This window comes from Equus quagga, chromosome 4 (assembly GCF_021613505.1).
Source record: "Equus quagga isolate Etosha38 chromosome 4, UCLA_HA_Equagga_1.0, whole genome shotgun sequence".
NCBI classification, from domain to species: Eukaryota; Metazoa; Chordata; class Mammalia; order Perissodactyla; family Equidae; genus Equus; species Equus quagga.
In genome coordinates this window covers 5,354,821-5,376,702 of record NC_060270.1, presented here as the reverse complement: position 1 = coordinate 5,376,702, position 21,882 = coordinate 5,354,821, and the positions used below count along the sequence as shown (strand labels likewise).

Sequence of the window (21,882 nt, the reverse complement as noted above, 5' to 3'; positions counted from 1 at the left end):
CATGCTTTTCTGAGGACCCGAAGCTCCTCAACAGGCATTTACACTACCACTCAACAGGCATTTACACTACCACCGTGTGAAAGAAAAAGGGCTCAAGAGTACCCGCATTTTACAAATAGCAACCTGAGGCCACGATACTAAAAAAGGCATAAAAAACCAAAAACAAACAAGGAAACAAAAAAGAACACTGCTAACCATTTACTCGTGTTAACAGACAATTATCGATTTTTTCTATTACCAAGCAAGTAAACATCAGTTGTTAGATCGCCCCTGTGATCAAGACAAAATCCATGCTGTGAAAACATGTAAGTACTAAGTGGAACATAAGGGCATACGGCCCTGCGCTCTCACTCATTCCTATCATTCCACTGGTTATACTAATGTTTCCTCACATAAAATACATCTACCAGTTATCTGTCTTCCTCACCAATTTCCTTCCTCTAACTCCAAAGCTACACCTCAGGAGCCGATCACACCAATCTCACCAGTTATTCCCCCTCAGATGACTACCTTCCACTATCAACACATCTCTCCACTTCTCGCTGACCAATCCAGCAGGAAACGCAACGCATGTCCACTAGGACACTGACTGCTCTGTTAGCTGCCACAGCTACTGCAACAGGTGAAGCCAGTATTTAAGGCAGACTACGCAGCATTTGCCTCAGAGAGGAGAGCAAGTGTCCAAGAACCAGAGCAAGGGCAGAGCACTGAGGAACATGGCAGCCACACGCTTCTGGGTGAGGACAAGCCACACAGTGCATGGCAGTGCCAGCTGACCAGCAGTTTTTTTGTGTGTGTGGACTACACTTGCAGTTTCTGACGTAGGTTTTTTGGTTTATTTTATGCTGTTTTTCTTGAGAAGATTATTAAATCAGGATACGTTCTAAGAGCTTGGCGGCTTAGGAAATTTCATAGAAGGCAGGGAGTCAAGAGGTAAGTGATCTTACTAAGTACAGGAGAGAAAACAAAAAATAAATTACAACCATCTGTAAAAATACAGCACAGAATGTATTATTCAATTCCTTAGATAACTCAGATAAGACACAATAACCAGAAGGATGACCACAAAAAGAAACAACATGTGATGGAAATTCCAAGATGTGGAGAGGAGACCAATTTAACATCTTTTACATTAACACAGGTAAGACGTTAGCAATAAAATATATGAAAACATGGAAATAAAGGACTGATAAAGAAAAGCAGTAGATATAGTGCCAAGAAATAAGTTAGAATAAAAAGGTTGCTTCATCAAAACCAAAAAGCTTACAATTCTATTCCTTAGAGCAGAATGTAGGCTACTGGAGGTAATTTCTGTGCAGTACTGGCTATATTTCTGGAATTCTGATCTAAGTTTCATGATATTCTACAGATGCCTAAATCCACCAAAATTATATACAAATTTTGTTGTGTCAGCACTTATGAATTCTTCTGGGAAAATGGCCAAAAGCTTTCTTCAGATCCTTGACCTAAAATTGGAGCTTTCTGTTTGGAGAGAGAGAGTTCAGATCAGGCAATCTGCTCTGACCTGAAATATAAAGGCTTCATCATAAAGAGGACAGGAGGATCACAACATTTCAGCAAATCTCCAAAACGTTCTGAAATACAGAGATGAAACTAGAAATCACTAATCAGTCACCAAGTGTTTACTGAGCATCTACCATTAACACAATTCCACATGGCTAGAGAACAGAGGAGGAGGGTAATTATGAAAAATGCATCCTTATTTAAACTATAACTAAATTAAAGAAAGAAAACAAAACGCCAAAATTTAGATAGGGCCACAAAATAGAGTATCTCAGAATCTAAAGGTTGCAAGGGATTTTATTTTACAATGCCACTTTTCCACAAAATCATCTTCTATTAAGCCCCTTATATGCAGTCACCCACACTCTCTAAAAAATTACTATTTCACAATATGGACACTTTTAAGCATGTGAAACTTAAATGCAAACACAAAAATTGTAAAAAAAAAAAAAAAAAAAGTTTATTTTCTAAGTGCAACATCTAAGAATATTAAAAGATGAGGAAAGCAGTTTTTTAACATCTACTTTCAAGCCATAATACATACTTAAATTTTTGTCTACATTTTAAAATATATTTGGTCCAAAAACTGTATGTCAGTTCCAAATTTGTCGATAAATCCTGCTTTATCTTAATATAAATACTAGATGTGATCTGCAAAATGGGAGAAAAAATCAATTTTTCTTTGCATATTATGATTATTAAAATTGTGTTTAAGATAAACTTCACATTTTAATGTACTAATCTAAAATTATTTTTTGCTTGAAACTTTTTCATATACCACACAAAACTCATGAAATGATTTTAAATTCCTAAGGTTCATTAATTATCTACTACATTGAAAAAGGTTCAAGAGTCAAAGGGTCTGAAACTGACCTCTGTCATAAACCCCAGAGTCCAAGACTAGGTGTAAAAAGATCACCCTCTGGGATTCCCACGCCCTGCCCTCCAGTAAGTCTCTGATGAGATTCAGAAGTTCCTACAATAAAATCTCCCAGGAATCCTGATGGACAGCCAGGTTTAAGAACACAGATACAAATACCAACACAGATACAGAAATGAGAGAGGGTGACTCTGAGGGTGCCATCCCACTCCTACTGAAGAAGAGTTAAAAAAAAACACAAGAAGAATAAATCAGAATAAAATGGATTCATGGTCTACCATTTTCAGGAATACTGGTGGAAGGTCCTGGTTCTCCAGGTGGTTCCAAGCTATCTAATAAACGATTCACTTTATTTCGAAGTTCTATCAGTTCTCGACGGAGATATTTCACCTGACTTGATTCAAGAGGTCTTGGTTGGCCATTAACTGAAATGAAAGCATTAATTTACGTAAAATTAGGAAATGTTCTTATATAAGCATATCAACAGAATAACATGCTATAAGGAAAAATAAAAACAATTTCTTAAAAAAGTGAAACAAAATCAAACAAGACACCTATTGATGTCATTTGAATAACTCTCTTTAAGGAAAGGATTCTTTACTGCTAATAATTTACCTTTTGGAAAAAATAAATATTCATCAGTCTTTGTTGATGCCAGATCTATGGCCTATGACCAAAAAAAGGATTATTAGAAGAATTCAACTATAGAAAAATAAATTAAAACCTACAGAAGGCTTTAAATATATGTAATAGAAATTATATACCTTCAAAGGCTCATTCTATTTCACATTATTCTTTTATAGTCTTGAAATAATATAATAAACACCTTATTCTATACATAAGTGTTAAAAAGTGCAATATGACTAATAGGTCTGTTAACCCTCCCGCCTACTTTTGACCTAAAAGAAGAAAACGTAGCTACCTAAAATAACTGACCTAAAAAATAACCTACTAAAAGAATAAGCAGAACTCATGAATCCACACCACCACTGTCCTTCAAAGCCGTTACTTCCAAAAGCAGTATACAAGCTAAAGAGAGTATTCAGTAATCGTTGGGTTTTTTTATTAATGAGGGCAACATTACCTCATTTAATTACTCATTTTGTCCAACTAACTTTCAGCTAACTAGAAAAAAAATGCAATCCTTCATCCAGCAAAGACTGTCACCACTGAGGTTATTTTAAAAAAAGTGACAACAGGCTCTGAATGCAAACCTCAAGATAGGAGTTCAAAAATTAACCTAAAATGCTTTACGTATTACCAGTACACATACGTACAAACTCCTGAAGCACCAAATTAAAAAAGGAAATCAACTTGAAAATAAAGGTTCAGAGAGATTCTTTGTTAAATACGTTTCAAAGATCAAAAAACCTATGCCAGCTTTTAGAAGACAATTCACCAGTATTTTACATACTCCCCACATACTTAAGAGGAAGCTCAATGTGCTCTCCTACCTACATCACTTAATTATTGGCTTTTACTGAGTATTACTGGTTTTTCTCTAATATGTGGGAGAAAAGCAGCTCCTGACAGCCAGGACCGGACCTGGCCTTGCAAGGGCTGCCAGAAGCTGGCCTGGCGCTCACAGGCAGGCTGCAGCGTCCTCTTGTTGAACAGGCACAATTTCAAAGAACACCAACAATCAGAAAAGATCATTCTGTGACCGTGATAGATCAACACAAAAACAAAGCCACTCCAAAATCATGTGAGAATTCAGACAAAAACAGGAACACTCACCAAACCACAAAAATGCAGTCTTAGAGTTCTGAACTCTAAGTTCACCAACAGGATTTTTTCTGTGAGAAGCCTATGTGACCTGGATTGAGAACACAGCCCCCAGGGAGATTTTTGCCTTTGCTTCTTGCTATTTTTATAGTAGTATCTGGGCTTGGGAGTTCCGAAACTGTGCAGATAGTTTAAATTTAAACCTAACCCACCTAAAGACCATGGTCATGAACCCTCTAGGAAGCCTCCACAAACTCTGACAACCCAGGGTCTAAGAGTTTCCTATATCAATTCCTTGCCTCTTCTTGCATCAACGGAGAGATGTTTTTCTTCTACAATATTCTTTTTGAGCAACAGCCCACTGAGTGTCTAGGACCTAAGGCCTATAGCATATAGACATCAAATGACAAGTCCTTAGATTATGTAGACTGAAACCTTCACCATCGCCACCAAAACCATCCCAAGTCTCAGCTTTTGGTACTTTTGGCCCTGATTTTTAATTCCATCTATTTTTTTGGTCCCTGGACATCTCCCTCACTCTCCTCAGCAAGCTCTCGTACAGGATTATTTAGCATGTCCTTTGTGTTGCTGAAAGGAGAGTTTTCGGTTTATCTAATCTGCCTGACAGGTGGCCAAGAGTGGTTAAGTATTTTAGATTTAATTCTATTAAAAAATACCTTTTATTTAAAAAATTTTAAACAGGTTTTTATTTGTTATTAGCACTTCAAAATCTGATTCATATTCACCCTTCCTAGACAGAGATGAAATGGATACAAATTAAATCAATTGGCCATGATCATATTTCATGGAACTACAAGGTTCAGTGCCATATAACTTTTTCGAAATGCTGAACAAAACAAAATATCCAGAAAAAATGTCCATATTTTATTTTTCACATAATCATGCTTCCACTTTAACTCTGTCATCATTTCTATCTTGTTTCTTAATAGTTCTGCCTTGCAAATCTGTTACAATTTATAAGAAAATTAAAATCTAAAAAATTAAAATTAGTCTTATATTTGTCTTTTTATCAGAACTATCTCTAATCCTTAAGTACTCCTTGAAAAATAATGTCTAAAGTATCAGGCCTATATGGTAAGCCCTGAAAATAAGTAAAAACCTACTATACTATAGAAGATAATCATATTCTTAGAGAACTAAACTTAATAAAAGTAGTTTTAACCCTGCAATTATTTCCAATCCTGGAAACACTTATCCAAGGGGTACACATCACTATTTAGGGTAACTGAGCAGATGGCGAATTTAAAACATGCCTAATTTCTGTTAATCTTCAAAAAAATATAATTAAGCCTTAATATTTCAAAAAAGTCTGATACAGCTAAATTAAAGCAATAATACTCTACTAGGGACATTTAAGTTATCTCTGAGTTCAAAAACAATAATCTTAATACACCCAGTTCTTCGTGAATCAAACGTTCATCATTTTCTTAAAACATACATAGTCAGAAGCTTCAAGTAATTGAAGACCACTCCTGGAACACCAACTAATGTAAGCACCTTTTGAAAAAGTTATTCCTCAATTCTGAGTCTTTAAAAAAAAAAGGCTAAAAAGTCTTTAATAAAAATGAAAAAATAGTAAATTTATTAGAAAGTTTACCACTTACCGAATAATGTCAGTTTCAGTATCCTACTACACTGAATTGCAAAGGAAAGGTCAGAACTATCAAAAATTGTTATAAGATCTCCATCTGCAATATTAAAAAAAAAGAAATGAGATTCAGATTGGCATCAGTAGTAAACTAGGATATACATTAAATTAAAATCCAAAAAAATGTAGAGTGCAGAGTATAATTAGAATCTCCCAAAAAAGTCTTAAACATTAAAGAATCTAAGAAAAACATATTTGTTCAAAAGAATACTACATCGACTTTGCTACTTGTTTTTACGGCAGGGTATTTATCACACCCACATTAGAAAAGCCAAAACACAGCTAAAATTAAGGCACCAGTGATCTTTCACTAGCCAACAGGAGGAGGTTCATGGTACCAATATCATAAATTATTGGTTTAGACTGAAACTTTTCCATTCCAAAAAATTTAAATGTATTTATCAAAAGTTGAATCAAGACTCTCAAGGTTGAAATCTGAATTCTACGTGCAGTAAAACACCATTGACACAAACAGAGGGGGAGACATACAGAATAGTAACTAAAAGGGCTGCAAAAAAGATTTTCACAGAACAGCTCTAATAAAAGGGGAGGCAGGGGATGCTTTCAGGTCATCAAACTATCAACTCTCCCCAGAAAAATATCCATACACATGAGACTCTGCAATCCCCTAGATCCCGAGGATAAAGAACACTATAATTAGCATATCAATTGCCTGTTTCAAAAGCTTTCAAAGAGCTAGGGGGAAAAATGTTCTCTGGAGAGAGCAAGAACAGAAAGGCAGCCACAGGCAAGACGCTGGTCAGGGGCCTCTGCAGGGTATCTTCACAGATGCTGTGGGGCTGGAGGGGCGGCTTTATCCGGGGAGGCTGGGAGGCTGCTCCAGGGACGCCCTGCTACACCAATTTTAACACTGATTACATAGGTTCATTTTGGACAAAGATGGCAATAAAAGCCATAACTGAGGATTTTATCATTCTTTTCAGCTCTTTAAAACCAGACCCACTTCTTGTAACAAACATATCTAATGTTCAACTTCAGAGATTCTACTCATAAGCACATTTTTAAGAAAACAATGCAAAAGAAGGAAACTTTCTATAACTGTCTTTTTTTCTTTTCTGAATTCTCAACAGAAGCAGAATACCCTGACGGCACAAACCTGACCTAGGCCAGCACTCAGCCCTAGTACCCAGCACAGTCTAAGGAACACAAATCTGTACAATTCAAAACACTCAAAAACACCAGGAAAAATAAATTCACTGGGGAAACTACAAGGGGGGACAAAGTTTCAACAACGAGGATCCTCTAAGCTAGGTGTCCATGAACTGTGACCAATGGTCCAAGCTGTGCGTTTACAGGACTGTAAACTAAGAGTGGTTTTTATATTTTTAAACGGTTTTAAAGCAAAGAAGATGAGCTAGAGGCCTTATGTGACCCACAATGCTAAAACTACTTATCAGCTGATGTTTTAAAGAGAAAGTTCGCTGACCTTTCAAAAATAAGGGAGTTAAGAGAACGCCAGTTAAACAGCGAGGTCAACGTAAGATATGCCAAGTTTGAGGCGAGACAAAGCATCTCAGGTAAAACGAAGACCATTAAAAATTTGAGTTGTCAAGTCAAGAAAAAGAACAAATTGATCAAATTGAGGCACACGTAGAAATCAAAGAGTTTCATGGAAGTCAATGTATTCTAAGTAGATGAGATTACTAGGGAAGAGAACAGGAAGAAAATTGCTCTCCTTGATTGTTCCTTAATATGGGTGACCCTCAAAAATTAGTTCTAGGAACTTTTAGATCACACATTACAAAAAAGAAAGGAGAATTACACCTGTGGCTAAATGGCCAGTTCAGCTGATCATCATTGATTTATACCCCTCTTCCACAGTATAAGTTGTTGGAAAGTGGCTGTCCAACCGGGGACATTTCTCAACCCACTGACATCTCAGCAGAGCCACGTGACTGGGGTCTGGCCAATGTGACGTGAGCAGAAATGCCATCCAGCACCTCAAGGCCTAGAGAGGGCAACAGCCCACGTGACCCTCTACACGTGGTCTTCTTGCCTGCCGGATGCCAATACTCAAGGTGAGCCCGTAAGCCATGTGCTGAAGACATCAGAGCTTCTGTCAACCTGGGTCCCTGAATGATTTGAGTTAAACCACTAAGATCTTAAGATTTCTATTATAACAGGTGGCATTACTTTAAGCTAAGACTCAGAAAGACAGAGAAGCTATTAGTGATAAGAAGAAAACTGGGATAGCAGTGTCATAGATGTTAAGGGATAAAGAGTATTTAAAAAAGGATGACAGGGATAGCAGTGCCAAGTATGGAGATCAAGGTGAAACAGACTGGAAATAGATTCAGCAGCAGTAAGAGAGCAGTAACCACCGACAGCACAATCTCCAAAGAGATGTTAACAAAGGAGACTAGTTTAAAGAAAAGGAAACAAAGATACTACTATACTACTATTATAATTCCACTGTGTCTGATGAAACAGTTGTCATTTAAAAACCCATCCCCATAAAAACAGTTTTCTGGAGGCCAGCCCAGTGTCATAATGGTTAAGTTCGCCTGCTCTGCTTCAGTGGCCCAGGGTCTGCTGGTTCGCATCCTGGGTGCAGACCTATATACTGCTTATCAAGCCATGGCATGTCACACAGAAGAACTAGAAGGACTTACAACTGGGATATACAACTATGTACTGGGGCTTTGGGAAGAAAAAAAAAAGAGGAAGACTGGCAACAGATATTAGCTCAGGGCCAATCTTCCTCACCAAAAAAACAGCAAAAAAAAATAGTTTTGTGGTCAAATGAGCCTGGGAACACTGCACACTATAAACTAACAATGTACATCAGCATATCATATGCTCTGAAAATTCCTGCAATAAAGAAGTACTTTTGTCTTCATTTAAACCGGCTTTCCCATACTTAGTTGACTATGAAATTCTTTCTCATTCAATATCTACGGATATCCCTTTCACTTTGGGAAATACAAGTGAAAGTTTGGTTTTAAAAGCAAAGAGGAAGCCAAACTTGCACAGGCAAAAGAGAAAAAAAAATGCTTGTAAAAATGTATGTGAAAGCATTCTATCACTTAAAATCCCCTTCTAATAAGAAACCACTTAGCTCTTTTTTTTTTTCGTGAGGAAGATTAGCCCCGAGCTAACATCTGTGTCCATCTTCCTCTATTCTGTATGTGGGACCTTGCCCCAGCATGGCTTGATGAGCAGTGTGCAGGTCTGCACCCAGGATCCGAACCCACCTACCCCAGGCCACTGAAGGAGAACGCATGAACTTAACCACTACACCAGTGGCCAGCCCTTTAGCTATTTTTAACTTATAAAACAATTGTAACTAACTACATGAGCATCCCATTAAATTAAAGACAGTGGTCACTCAATTACCATGGAAGGGAATGGAATTTTTATTCTGAGATAGTTCAGTGAAAAATGGGCAAAAGAACATATATAACACTTACACTTCTAAAAACTAACTTTAGAAACACTCTTACCTTCATCTTTATACTTTATTGTAACTTCATCATTACTCAGAAGTTTTCCTCTGAAAACTCGCTGCATCATTAACACTAACTCATCATAAGTAATATCTTCATTATGAATGGGAATTCGTCGAATATCCTCCCCAAGTTGAGCTTTGATGATTAGCTTCCCACTTAGGTCCAACTGTCCATTCATGGTGGACTCCAGGATGTTCTCTATACACAACTCTAGAGAAAGACTGATAAAATGGTTTTGACAATTAAACATCTATAAAACACATCTTGAAAGTTGAAAAGCAAATATACTATTAGAATCTAATGAAATTCTAGCCTTCAAAAGAGAGTCACTGTTCCAGTATTGCCATATTCATGTTAAAATGGCCTGGAGATAACGATTTTATTATATGCATTAGAAAATAAGTTTATTATTTTATGTTTGTTATTATTTTACCCACATATTTAACTGCTTATCTGACTTCACCATTTAGATGTCTAACTTATTTCTAAAAACAAACTCCTGATCTTCCCCCCAAAATCTGTTTCTCCTGTACTCTCCTCCATCTCAGTGACAATTCCTTCCTTCTTTCTAGTTGTTCAAGATAAAAAAAGTCTTAGTTCCTTTTTTCCTCAAACCTTTTTCCTCACATCCACCAAACTGCTAGTAACTCCGGTTGCCACTCCCTTTAAACTATCTCTACAGTCCAATCACTTCAGCGGCTTCACCTCTGTCAACCTGATCCGAGCCACCATGACGTCCTGCCTGGATTACTGCAAAGACTCCTAACTGGTCTGCCCGCTTTCCATCCATTCTCAACACACAGAGTCCCCCTGGCCAATAAAATCTCACTCACTCTGCTCAAAAGCTTCTCAAGGAGTCCCATCCACTCTCAGTAAAAGCCAGAACTGCAAGGTCACGACCTGGGCCCTGGGCCTCCGGCCAACTACTTCACCTCCTCTCCCACCTCCCCAGGTGGCCCTGCTGCCCCGGCTTCCCCTTCTCCTCAGCTCAAGGCTCTGCACGCTGCTGCCTTGTCTCGAGCCCTCTTCACACTCCTCACATAATTCAGATCCCTGATTACATGTTAATTTCTCATAAGTTTTCCTTGGCCGTCTAACCTTATATAGTTCCTTTGTCACTTTCTTACCCTGCTTCGTTTTTCTGCAAAGCCCTTATCACTACCAGACATCGAAATTTAATTTTTTATTGTCTTTTCCACTAGAGCGTAGGGAAGAAAATGGTTTCGCTCAGTGTATTCGCAGAGCCTAGAACAGTGCCTCGCACATGGCAGTCACTCAAAAGTTGGTAAACGAAGGGAGAATATTAGAATATAGAATATTAGAGTTATATAGAACATAGAATATAGAATAATAGAGTTGGCTTCCAAACTCTATTAGCCTATAGCTAAAGACTAACCCTGAAGAGAAAAGCATGTGTGAACACTAAAATAGTCTCAAATTTTTATTTCTAAAATAAGAAACACCTCATGAGTATTTTTGCTAATTTTCCGCTCTATTTGGGGAACTTGAGGGAAAAGGACTAATGAGTGATACCCTCCTGAGCTTTCTAACAAGACTGTCCACTACCGTTTCCACACATTCCATAACACACCCCTCCCCAGACCTAAGTGGGTGTGTAAGATCAGATTGCACACTGTAAAAAAGAAATAAGGCAGTGCAGAGAACTGACCACTAAATACTAATGTGCTACAGAACTTTTCCCTCTTGGGTTTTACTTTAACCTTATTTCAGATTATTCAGTGTTATTATCCTGTAATGACTTTGTAATCCTAAACTCAAAATAATGTCTGAAGTCTCTAGTTAGTTAATGGTTACTGTATAATAGAGAGAACACTCACGATTAAATAACGTGTTAATGGCTCTTCTTCTCAAAGCCTTTCTCTTGTTCTCAAGACCAAGATGTTCTTGAAGACATTATCTATGACTGCTGCGATTTCCCTAGCATCAGCTCCTACAGGCTGCATTCTGGTTTCGATCCCATGCTTCACTACTGGCAGCTTTCTGTTTTCTCCTCTTAAATTTGTTATTTCATTAACATCATATTTGGTTTTCACACTTCTCTACAACTATTCTCTTTATGTATGTATGAAAGCACCCCACCTGCCTAACACATCTACCCTTCAAATACTTGAAAGTTTTCATGAATCCTAATTCATTTCATGAATATTACATACAAATACCCTAAAGTTCTTCTCTAAATGCCCTATACCCTTCCAGGTAACTTTATTTTATTAATTATATTTTATTATTTTTTATTAATTATATTTTATTAATAAATCTTTAATGTCCCATCTTAAAATGGGGCATTAAACACTGAATCTAACACTCTAAGGTCAGTTCAGAACAGGGTGGACTGTGTTCCACGATCTGGATGCTATGTTTGTCTTAATATAAAATAAGAATAGTTAGTCTTTTATCTACCAATTCTCACAATGGACTTCTCATGAAGACTGTGATTAAGTGAAACCTCCTAAGACCTTTTCACCTGTTAGCCAAACCTGCTCTCTTCATTCAGGAAACAGTTACTGAATACCTGCGAGGTGCCAAGCTCTGAAGTATAATTACTTCAACAAGGTGGCAAAGATTCCACCTTGTTTGCCTTACAGCCTGAGAGTAATAAGGAACTTCAGGAAATCAACATATGTCACCTTCTCCTCCCACAGGATGTGTAACCCAGCAATAATGTCATGAGGGACCAGGGCTTGGGTTCAGCAAGACGGTATTATCTACTCTCAGTAGCACCTAGAATAGTGCCTGGCAAATAGCAAGTATTTAAAGACTTGGTTTTGCTCCCTGAACAAAACATGAATGAGGAATAATAAAGTTCTAATAAAGGGACTAGAAGAAGCTGTACTCTCAGGTCAGTTCCCAAGCCAGCCCTTCACACTGTACCTTCTTTATGTAGCCAGACCTGACTGCCCACAACACACATACTCATAATTAAGAGAAATTTCTAACATCAAATACAACTGATAGCATGTCCTTTTGATTGTGGGGAGATTGTTGCTTGGTTCCAAGAGATCTGAGAACAGGAGTCTCTCTTACTCTGTATCTGCTATGTTTGCCTGCAAATTTACTTATTCCTTGGTGTTTTCCATAGACTGCAAACTCCTTGTGGCCAGAACCAGGGCTTCCTTCCTAAGGCTGTCCCCAGTCTGTGCAGTCACCTCCTCAAGGCATGCACGCAAGTATCCCAAAACTAAGGGTACCACAAAATTTTCCCTTCTGGGGGAAATCCCATTCCCATATTTTTTTATGTAATAGTAGAATTCACGTCCTCTTTTTCTCTAACTTCTGTCACAAGGTAGACTGGTATAAACCACTAGTTGCCAGGACTGCTGGTGAGATTCTTACAGCATTTTCTTCTGCCATCTTGTCCTTTCCCCACTCTCTCTGAAGTCCAGAAATGATACAGCCACTAACTTAGGAAACTTTCCAAGAGGAACGCTGTTCTCAGCGCTGGAGAATAAAGTGACATGCCCAAGGACACATAAAAAGCCTGCCTCTTGAACGACGATCTAAGTTCAGTGGCCAAACCTCCAGCTCCACTAACCCGTGGGTAGGGCCCTGCTCAAATTCAGAGGGGCCTCCTTAGGCACCTGTAGAGGGTAGCAATTTCCTTTAAGAAACTCTAAGCCAATCAACCCTGGATTATTCCAAAGAACGCAAGGAGCCTCCAATCCTGCTTGACCAGAGGCAGCGTAGCAAGATGGTAAAGATTCCCACTAACTAGGCTTGGGATCTTACGCAAGTACTTCTGCAGGCCTCGCTTTCATCATATGCAAAATGGGAATAACATCTAAATCTAGAAGGATCCTTGTGACGACTGAAGGAGATCATGCATCCGAAATACTCAGTACAGTGTCTAGCAAAGTAAACTCTTAAAAGTTAGCTGTCATGATCAACGTCATCACTATACCACTGGGCTGAGCCTCCAGACGGCGCTTGATTCAGCAATGACAGCGAAGGAACGGGGTTCCACTCAAGTGACCCCAATCCACTTATTCCCAGAGCGCCATTCTCCGCCCTCCTCACCCTTCCCAGCCCTCTGAGGGGAGGCGCTCGCCGGCCCCGGCCTCCCAAAGCACCTCTCCTCCCCCTCGGCCACCGCGACCCCCGCAGCCGGCTAAGTCCGCGCGAGCTCACCTGCCGGCCCGGAGACCCCGAGGCCCACCTCCCTGTCCCCGGCCTGCGGGGTCCCTCCCCACCGCGCTCCGCTCCCCTCCCCCCGGGCCCCACCCGACCTCCCCCTCCCGTCCCGCGGCCTCTTCCACGGCCGCTCCGGCCCCGCCGCCCGCCAATTCAAGAGGGGCCCTCCCCGCGCTTCCCCGTCGTCCGGCCCGCCTGGTCCGAGCCTCCGTCTCAGCGGCCATACCGGCTTCCGAGGCCGCCCGCCGCCGCCCCACGGTCTCCGCTGGCCGGACACTGCGAGGCTACGCCAGGCTCTGGGGCGTCGGGAGGCTGAGCTCACGGCCACTCGGTCCCCTCGGCGGGCCGGGCCAATGGCGCGGACCCACCGAGCCCAGCGAGAGCTCGGCCCAGTACGTGGCAGGTGGGGAAGAAAGGGGCGGGAGCAAGAACAAAATCTGTCCCTTGGCCCCGCCTCCCGGCGACAGGCCACCCCAGGACGCATGCGCAGCGGCGCCGGCGCGGAGCTGGCGCGGCCCGGGGTGGGGCGTGAGCCGCAGTCTCCGCTTTCTCATTGGAGGATCGAACGCAGGAAGTGTGAGCGGGCTGGGAGCACGCATGCGCGGGGCGTGACCAGGCACTTCCGGTTTTCCTGAAAGCTTGCACTTCCCGTCTCGCGCTCGTGGGAGGGGCGTAGTTTGCTGTTCTGGCTTCTTTTTGAGAGCTGGTTGAAAGTGGGCGTTTGTCCAAGTTTGGGTGTTTTTTTGTGGCCACTGTAGTTGTCCTAGTCGTATCTCGAGAAAAACGAACACTTTTCCCGCCTTCCTTTTGCAAATTCATTCATTCACTATTGAGCGCCTACGCCTTGTCAAACACGGTGCTGGGAATGGGGATGAATCAGTCTGTGAGCAAGGAGTTTCCAGTAGCGTTGACCAGACAGGACAAACTTATGAGTGTGTAAAAGATAAAGGCTAGGAAATTAAGGCGGATTAAGGATTTCAGAAGCCTTTTTGAAGGAAAAGGTATTTGAACGGGCCCTGTAATGCTCTTCCCTTATCTTCTTATCTAAAGCATTTGTTTTGAATACGTGTATTTATGTAAGAAGTGCCCTGGCACAGACTGAACCATACGTTTGCAGGGGAGGTGCTATTTTAAAAATTGCAGGCAACTTTTGCCTTCTAAAACGGAGACTAAGCAAAAAGTAATTCGAACTCACCTGGTCCCCAGTTCTTGACCAATACTCCTGAAGGACACGGGGTAAAGTGAATTCAGGGCGAGAAGTTATATTCTTTTAGTACTGTAAATAGTGTGGGGTTTTTTTGCAGTCATAGGTCTGAAAAATACTGTTTGAGAGTGAAATGTATGAGTTTAGAATGCGTTTTTGCCTCTGAATTGTATTTTCGAAAGCTGTGTATATTGGTCTTTGAGCAAATGCTTGCAGAGATTGGGGGAGCGAGGACTATAGAAGGAATGAAAAAAGTTCCTGATCTCAGAATACTGTTCTTCATTGCTTGTTATTTACAACTGAGTAATCCAGACTTGGGGAAAGAAGTGCTATCCAATAATAGAATTTGATGTCTTTGAGATGGTTTGCGATTGGATAAAACCACACAAATATGGGCAGAGGTGAAATACTCCCTGAAGGAAATGAATTATACCACTGTCAGTCTTCCTAAAAAGAGATCAGATCCTGGAGCCAGAGATAAGGTGAGGTACCTTAGCCTGGTATGAGGGGAAACAATTTCCTCTCTCTAGGCACCCAGCAAAGGGGCACTCATTCAAGAGTCCTGCCATTGAGGAGAAATAAACTGAGCCCTGTTACACTGGGGCCAGCTGGAAGCTAGGAAGAGAGGCACCCAAAAGGTGGTCTTGTAGAGGGGCATGTGGAATCCAAAAGCAGCTTGAGGTTCTTTAAGTTATAATTCCCTCATGCTTCACCCCCAGGCAGTTGGTGTATTCCCACCTGTTCCCAGCTCCCACGTGGAAATAGAGAGATGAGGTAAGATGATACCTCAGGTCGAAGCAGAAGCAGGAGCTGCCTGAGGCAAGAAGTGAGAATGGAGAGAGTAAAGCATTATTTGGAAGCCAGATCAGAGGCTCAGGTGACGTGGGTCAAGAAGGACATCTAGGCAACATTAAGGCATTTCCTCAGGATTCTCCAGAAATATACATTTTTAAATTTTTAATAAGGAAGTTTATAAAAGAGTTTGCCTCCTGCTATCCAGCTGGATATAGGCTTACAATATTGTGATTGGTCGTGAAATCGACGACACGGGTTTATTTATATGTCATATGAGAGCATGTATAGAGAAGCACACGAAATGATCATCTGAGTCTGTCAAATTGACCCTTTAGATTATAAACACCTTAATAACAAGACCATATGCTATTTTCTTGTTTCAGCTTAATACTAAATTGTCCACAGAAACTTCAGTGACCTTTCCTGTTCCTGATCCTATATGACAACTACATTTTAAAAATTAACTTAAAAGCATATGAACAGCAGGAACTCCCCACCCAACCCAAGGATGAGAACATTATCAATAAATGAGGTCTCTCTATGAGCTCCTCCCCCACGTAGTCCCCATGCCACTCTCCGGAATTTCATGTTTAACAGTCCCTTGGGGTTTTTGTTGTTTTTTTCTTAATCCTCTATATAGTTTAGTCACATATATATGTATGCCTATGGAATATGTTGTTCAATTTTACTTGTTTATAGACATTATATAGAGTAGCATCTCTATGTAGTTTTTGGGACATAATTTTTCCACTCAATATTATGTTACTAAGATATATCCATGTTGTTGCCTGTAGCTGGAGTTCATTTATTTTCATTGCTGAATAATATTCCCTTGGTAGAATTTACCACAAATTTTTTTTAACGTATTTTCCTATCAAAGTATATTTAGGTTGTTTCCAGTTTCTGCTGTGTGCCTCTATGAACATTCTTCTGTATGTCTCTTATACAAGAATATCTCTTGATTATATGCTAATGCATGGATTACCAAATGGTAGATTATGCAAATATTTAGCTGTATAAGATAATGCCAACTCTTGGGGCCATTAAGACTTTTTTATTTTGTGGGGGATTGTAAATGGTATCTTTTTGTGGTCTTACTGAAGACCATGAGGACTACATTAGAACCCTGATTTTGTATCAAACATTTGATAGTTAGACATTTAGTTCCTTATGAAATATCATGTGATTGTTCTTATCCTTACTTGTAATTCTGTCTTTGGGGAGCTTGTTCACCGGCCGCGTCCCCACCCCCACCCAAGTTGAGAGCAGTGATTATATTCTCTCTATCCCTCCGAGCATCTGGCATTGATTGCCTTGTGTGAATAGCAGGCATTCAATGAATATCTGTTGAGTCAATGGGCTAGTTATTACTGTTTCTGTAATGTATCCAGAGTTGCTGATGATACAAGTCTCTGTACTTATGCTCCCAATAAATGCAGGTGATAACTGGTGACAGAGCCATAACCTGAATTGAACCAGTTACCATCCTTCCCAAGAACATGGTTTCCCCACTGTATGTGTCGACACTGATTTTAGTTACTGTTGCCTTTTGTTAGTGAAGCCAAAAAGGCTGTTATCAGACAATTATCAATTACTAAGCACTTATGGAAACATTTATTGGGATAAGCCTTAATCAAGCCCTTAAGAAGATTGTTCTTAGGTAATCACAGCTTTAAAGTGCTCTTAGTCAGAAAACAGCTTGACCTCTTTTTTGTGTGACGCTTAGAAAGATACTGAACCAGAGTAAGTTGAAATGATGCTCACCTGGCCCTCTGTCCTACCTCCAGGTGAATTTGGTCTTAAATGAACACCAGCAATAGCCTTGAATCAGAAGTGTGAAAATTGGAAATATGTGAAGAAAGTAGGAGCAGTGTAAGGAAATACTTTGACCCTGCCTGTACCATGGGAGAAATGTGGCTGTACGTTCGAAGGTTACTTTCCATGTTCCACGGACATCTGAAGAAGGGTGAGTATTGTCCTGTGGTTCTGAGGCAGGGAGTCAGCTCACCTACCTAGCATCTGCTCTTTCTCCATCAAAGTCTATGTGGCTAGAACTCTTCAAATAGAAGGAGAGAAATCGTAAGAATGAAAAAGGGAAGTTCTCAGACTGGACAGGAAATGGGCCAAAGACTATGAGCCTTGTAAGCAAGTTAGATGAACCCTGTGTTTCATCATGTTTTTCTTTAGTAGTTAGTATAAATCATTTTGAAAATTTCAGTCATCTCAGCTACCCTCAGGGGAACCAAAGAAAGGATGTAAGTTCCTCCTTGGGTGGGATTTTCAAAGGAGAAGTTATGTCTTTCCCTGAGAATCAGCTGTGTTGTGGAGGCAATCAGCTAACTAAGAGAACGCCAGACAGAAAGGTGAACTCAGGAGGGCCAAATAGGGACCAGTTGGTCAGTCAGCCTCCCCTCCGTTGGCCAAACATAACGATCTGTTTGTGTAAACAAAGGAAGCTGCCACCCCACGCAGAAAGAACAAAGGAGAAAAGAGTGATCTTCTTACTGTGTACCTGCAAGTCATTCTTAGCATCAGCTAAGCAAAACAGTTCAGTCTGTCCTGCCAGCTACACATCCACTGAGACCCTAAAATGTTTTTGCCTTGCCATGGGGCTCTATGTCCAACCGTTCTTTAGGGAAATTGCTCCTTGAAGGCAGTTCTTCCTAGATTTTGTATCTCTAGAGGCTGGCATCTCCTAAATATTCAATACATATTTATCGAACGAAGGAATGAAAACTAATTTCCCCACCATTTTATAGGGCAAGCTTCCAGAAACAGGAAGCAGCCATCACTGGGGAGTTCCTAGCTCCCTAGCAGTATAGGATTTTATCTCTGAGTAATTTGAAATTGTTCTCTTTTCTTTCTTTACATCTCCTGGAGACAGAGCTGAGTTACTGCTTTGCACTCTGTCAGAGTTTAGGTTGAAAGGCTAATGCCACAAGATGTATATGGAGATCTCACAACTTTTTGTTTGATTAACGGTAGATTTTTTCAGCTCTTTTAAGAAACCCAGATGTCAGACTCTAGAAACCAAGCATGTCAGATCAAACTCTGGGTACTTGGAGGCTCTCCATCTCTAATCTTTCTGCCAATGACCCTGCTTTCAGTCCCTCCATACAAATGCATAGTTAAACAGGCCATTCTCAAAAAGCCATTTCAATGAAGAAAAACTCACTGATAATAAAAGATGCAAAGTAAAACCACAATGAGATGCTATTTTTCACGTCTTAGTTTGATAAAAATCAAAGGTTCATAATACTTTATAGAAAAGGGTATGGCAAAGTAGACATTTATACTCTGTTGTGGGGGCATAAGTTGCTACAAACTATTTAAAGGGTGGTATGGGAATATTTATCAACATCTAAAGTACCCAACCCTATATGACCCAGCAGTTCTATTTCTGCGGTACCAGAGAAACCTTTGCACATGAGAAAACAGATACCCATTAATGTGTTATTTTCAAGTAAAAGACTATGGAGCAATTAAAAGAAATTTACACACATACAGTTAGACCTCAAAATCACCTTACTGAGTGAAGAAAGCAAGTTTCAGAAAGTTGTTACTGTGCAGAAAGAGTTAATCTGGCAGCCCGAGACCACAATCCTTACAAAGCCCTGCTTGCAGGGTTGGCCTGGGCCTGGTGTCTGGGAACCTGGATTTTGGGAGCATACCCACCATCCTTTAATAAGAATGGTGCACTGTGCCCAAACCATCTGTACAAACAATGTGGTTTATGCTGAACAGTTGCTTGCTTCCTGGGACTCTGGAATTTTTGGTACATGCCAGGCAGAGGGTGCCTTTGTGACCAGCCCCAAATAGAAACACTGGGCACTGAGTCTCTGATGAGCTTCCCTGGTAGGCAACATTTCACATGTGTCGTCACAATTCATTGCTGGAGGAGTTAAGCACATCCTGTGTGCCTGGACTGGAAGAGAACTTTTGGAAGTGTGGGCCTCTTTTCCTCTGGACTTCGCCCCATGGGACTTTTTCCTTTGCTAATTTTGCTTTATATAGTTTTGCTGTAATAAATCAGAGCCATGAGTACAGCTTTATTCTGAATCCTATGAGAGCCCCTAGTGAATCATTGACCCTGGGGGTGGTCTTGGGGACCTCTGAATCAGTTCCCTATGCCATTTATGTAAAAGAAGGAATAAAAGCACGCACACAAGACTATGAATTTCCATGCGTATATAATTTTGTTTGTATGTAGTTCTTAAAATCTGGAAAGATACACACCAAACTTATCACAATGGTTAACTGTGGGGAGAAGGGGAAGGAAGACAAGAGGTGGGGCCTGGGTTTGGTAGGAATTAGTCAAAGGGGAATTTGGCTGTATCTGGCATGCTCTAATTTACTTTCTCTTTTTAAGGATAATATACTCATGTGATACTTAGGTGGGAAAAATATCTTAAGTTAATTTAAAAATAATTTCAGCCTGCATTTCGAGTCACACAATTTTAGAGCTGGTCAGGAATCTAGACTTCACCTGGTGCTACCCATACCTTTACAAGGGTGGAGCCTCAAGCTTATGCCTCCAGAGGCCAATGTCTGCCTCACGTCACAGAACTCCTAGTTCAGAATGCTTCCTTCATCTGCAGTTGCTTGGTAAGTACAGCAGCCAGAAAAAAATAGTCTTCTTTTCCTGTTATTGCAAAGGTCCAGAGGGCCTCAACTGTTACATTATGGTTTCACAGCAGCTTATATCAAAGTTCAGCAAATTATCAATGTCATACTTCCACGTGTAACAAAGCTCTCCTGGAAGAAGATAAGAAGCAGACCCTGGTTCCCTGGGAATTATAGTTGTAAGAGAAAACAGCATTAGATCACACCACTCTGCTTTGCTTTTATTTTTTTCTTCTTCTTTGTTAAAAAGTTAACATATTAAGCAATGGGATTTTTCAGAAACATGATCAATAGCTCGCAAAACGGATTTGTAACCTATTTCTACTTTTTGAAATATTTCACAAATCAGGACTTGAAAAACTAACTCCAAAGTTCATAAATTGCTATTGGGAGTATAAAATGGTTCAACCACTTTGGAAAATGGTTTAGCAATTTCTTATAAAGTTAAATATACACTTACTCTATGACTCAGCAATTCCACTGCTAGAGAAAAGAAAACCACACAAAGGCTTGTATAAGAATGTTTATATCAGTTTTATTTATAGTTTCAGAACTTGGAAATGACCACATGCCCATCAACTGGTGAAAGCATAGACAAAATGTGGTCTACCCAAACAACTGAATTCTACTCAGCAATAAAAAGAAGCCAACCACTGATACAACAACATGGATAAATCCCAAAAACATTATGCTGAGTGAAAGAAGCCAGACTCGAAAGAGGACACGATTCCATTTATATGGCATTCTAGAATAGGCAAAACTAGTACATGATAACAGAAAGCAGATCAGTGGTTGCCTGGGGCTGGGCATGGAGGACGGTTTAGCTAGGGAGGGGCTCAAGGGAACGTTATAAGGTGATGGAAATGTTCTTCATCTTGTTTAGGGCAGTGGTTTCAAGGGGTGTATACATTTGTTAAAACTCATCTAATTTTACACTTAAACTGGAAGCTTTTTTTTGGAGAGGAAGAGTGACCCTAAGCTAACACCTGTTGTCAATCTTCCTCCTTTTACTTGAGGAGGAGTGGCCCTGAGCTAACATCTGTGCCCAGCTTCCTCTATTCTGTATGTGGGTTGCTGCCACAGCATGGCTGGTGACTGGTGTAGGTCTGCACCCAGGATTCAAACCCACAAACCTGGGCCACTGAAGCAGAGTATGCTGATCTTAACCACTATGCCACTGGGCTGCCCCCTAAACTGGATGCATTTTGTTGCAGGTAAATTATATATCAATAAAATTAATTTTAAAAGGAAAAAAAAAAAGCAAGCCCCCTACCAAAGCAGACAAAACAGAAAACTAACACCAATAGCCAAAATTAAGGAAAACCACTTTAATATTTTTTTAAAATAGTCTTGAGTGATGCACTTGTGACCCTGAAGTTTCCTGTGGTGCATTACATGTGTGTCTCTGTGTATACACAGTACTGTGTGACTTTGTGGTCACACCGAACTTTACACAGGACTGTTTGCTGTGTGCATGCAGCAAACCAGCAGGCACGGATGTGAACAGGTTGTGTTTCCAAGTGCCATTGCCTTTCTGTTGATTCGAATAGTTGCCTTCTCATTTGGTAATATACCCAGGAGGAAATCTTCAAGAAAACTATCAATGCCAATTTCAAGTAGTGATGGAATAACTGTGTTTTTCCCAAGAAATGTTTGTTTGTTTGTTTGTTTGTTTAATTGTTAAGAGATATGTGACTCATGTGATCATGCCTCCCGATTTATATTGGGTGTGGGGAAGCTCACGGTCTGGTCTGCGGCCCACTCCTAGCAACAATGCAAGACCATATGACGTGCTTCTTGGGTACTAATCTCATCCCTGGTTTCTTACTTTTTGCTCCTAGGA

General features: G+C 40.3%; 1 protein-coding gene across 4 annotated transcripts in view; it reads right to left on the bottom strand.

Moving 5' to 3' along the window:
• TFG (trafficking from ER to golgi regulator) overlaps nt 1-13,841 on the bottom strand; it is a 30,962-nt gene extending 17,121 nt beyond the window's left edge. For 3 of the 4 annotated variants that reach the window (XM_046659532.1, XM_046659533.1, XM_046659536.1), the window contains exons 1-4: nt 13,644-13,841; nt 9,263-9,489; nt 5,755-5,838; nt 2,683-2,829 (exon numbers count right to left, since the gene is read on the bottom strand). In XM_046659532.1, the coding sequence (XP_046515488.1) occupies nt 2,683-2,829; nt 5,755-5,838; nt 9,263-9,446 (415 nt within the window). In that variant the 5' untranslated portion in view covers nt 9,447-9,489; nt 13,644-13,841. The remainder of the gene's footprint in view (nt 1-2,682; nt 2,830-5,754; nt 5,839-9,262; nt 9,490-13,643) is intronic. The other variant, XM_046659534.1, reaches the window with a different exon arrangement.
• Between the last annotated feature and the right edge of the window lie 8,041 nt (nt 13,842-21,882).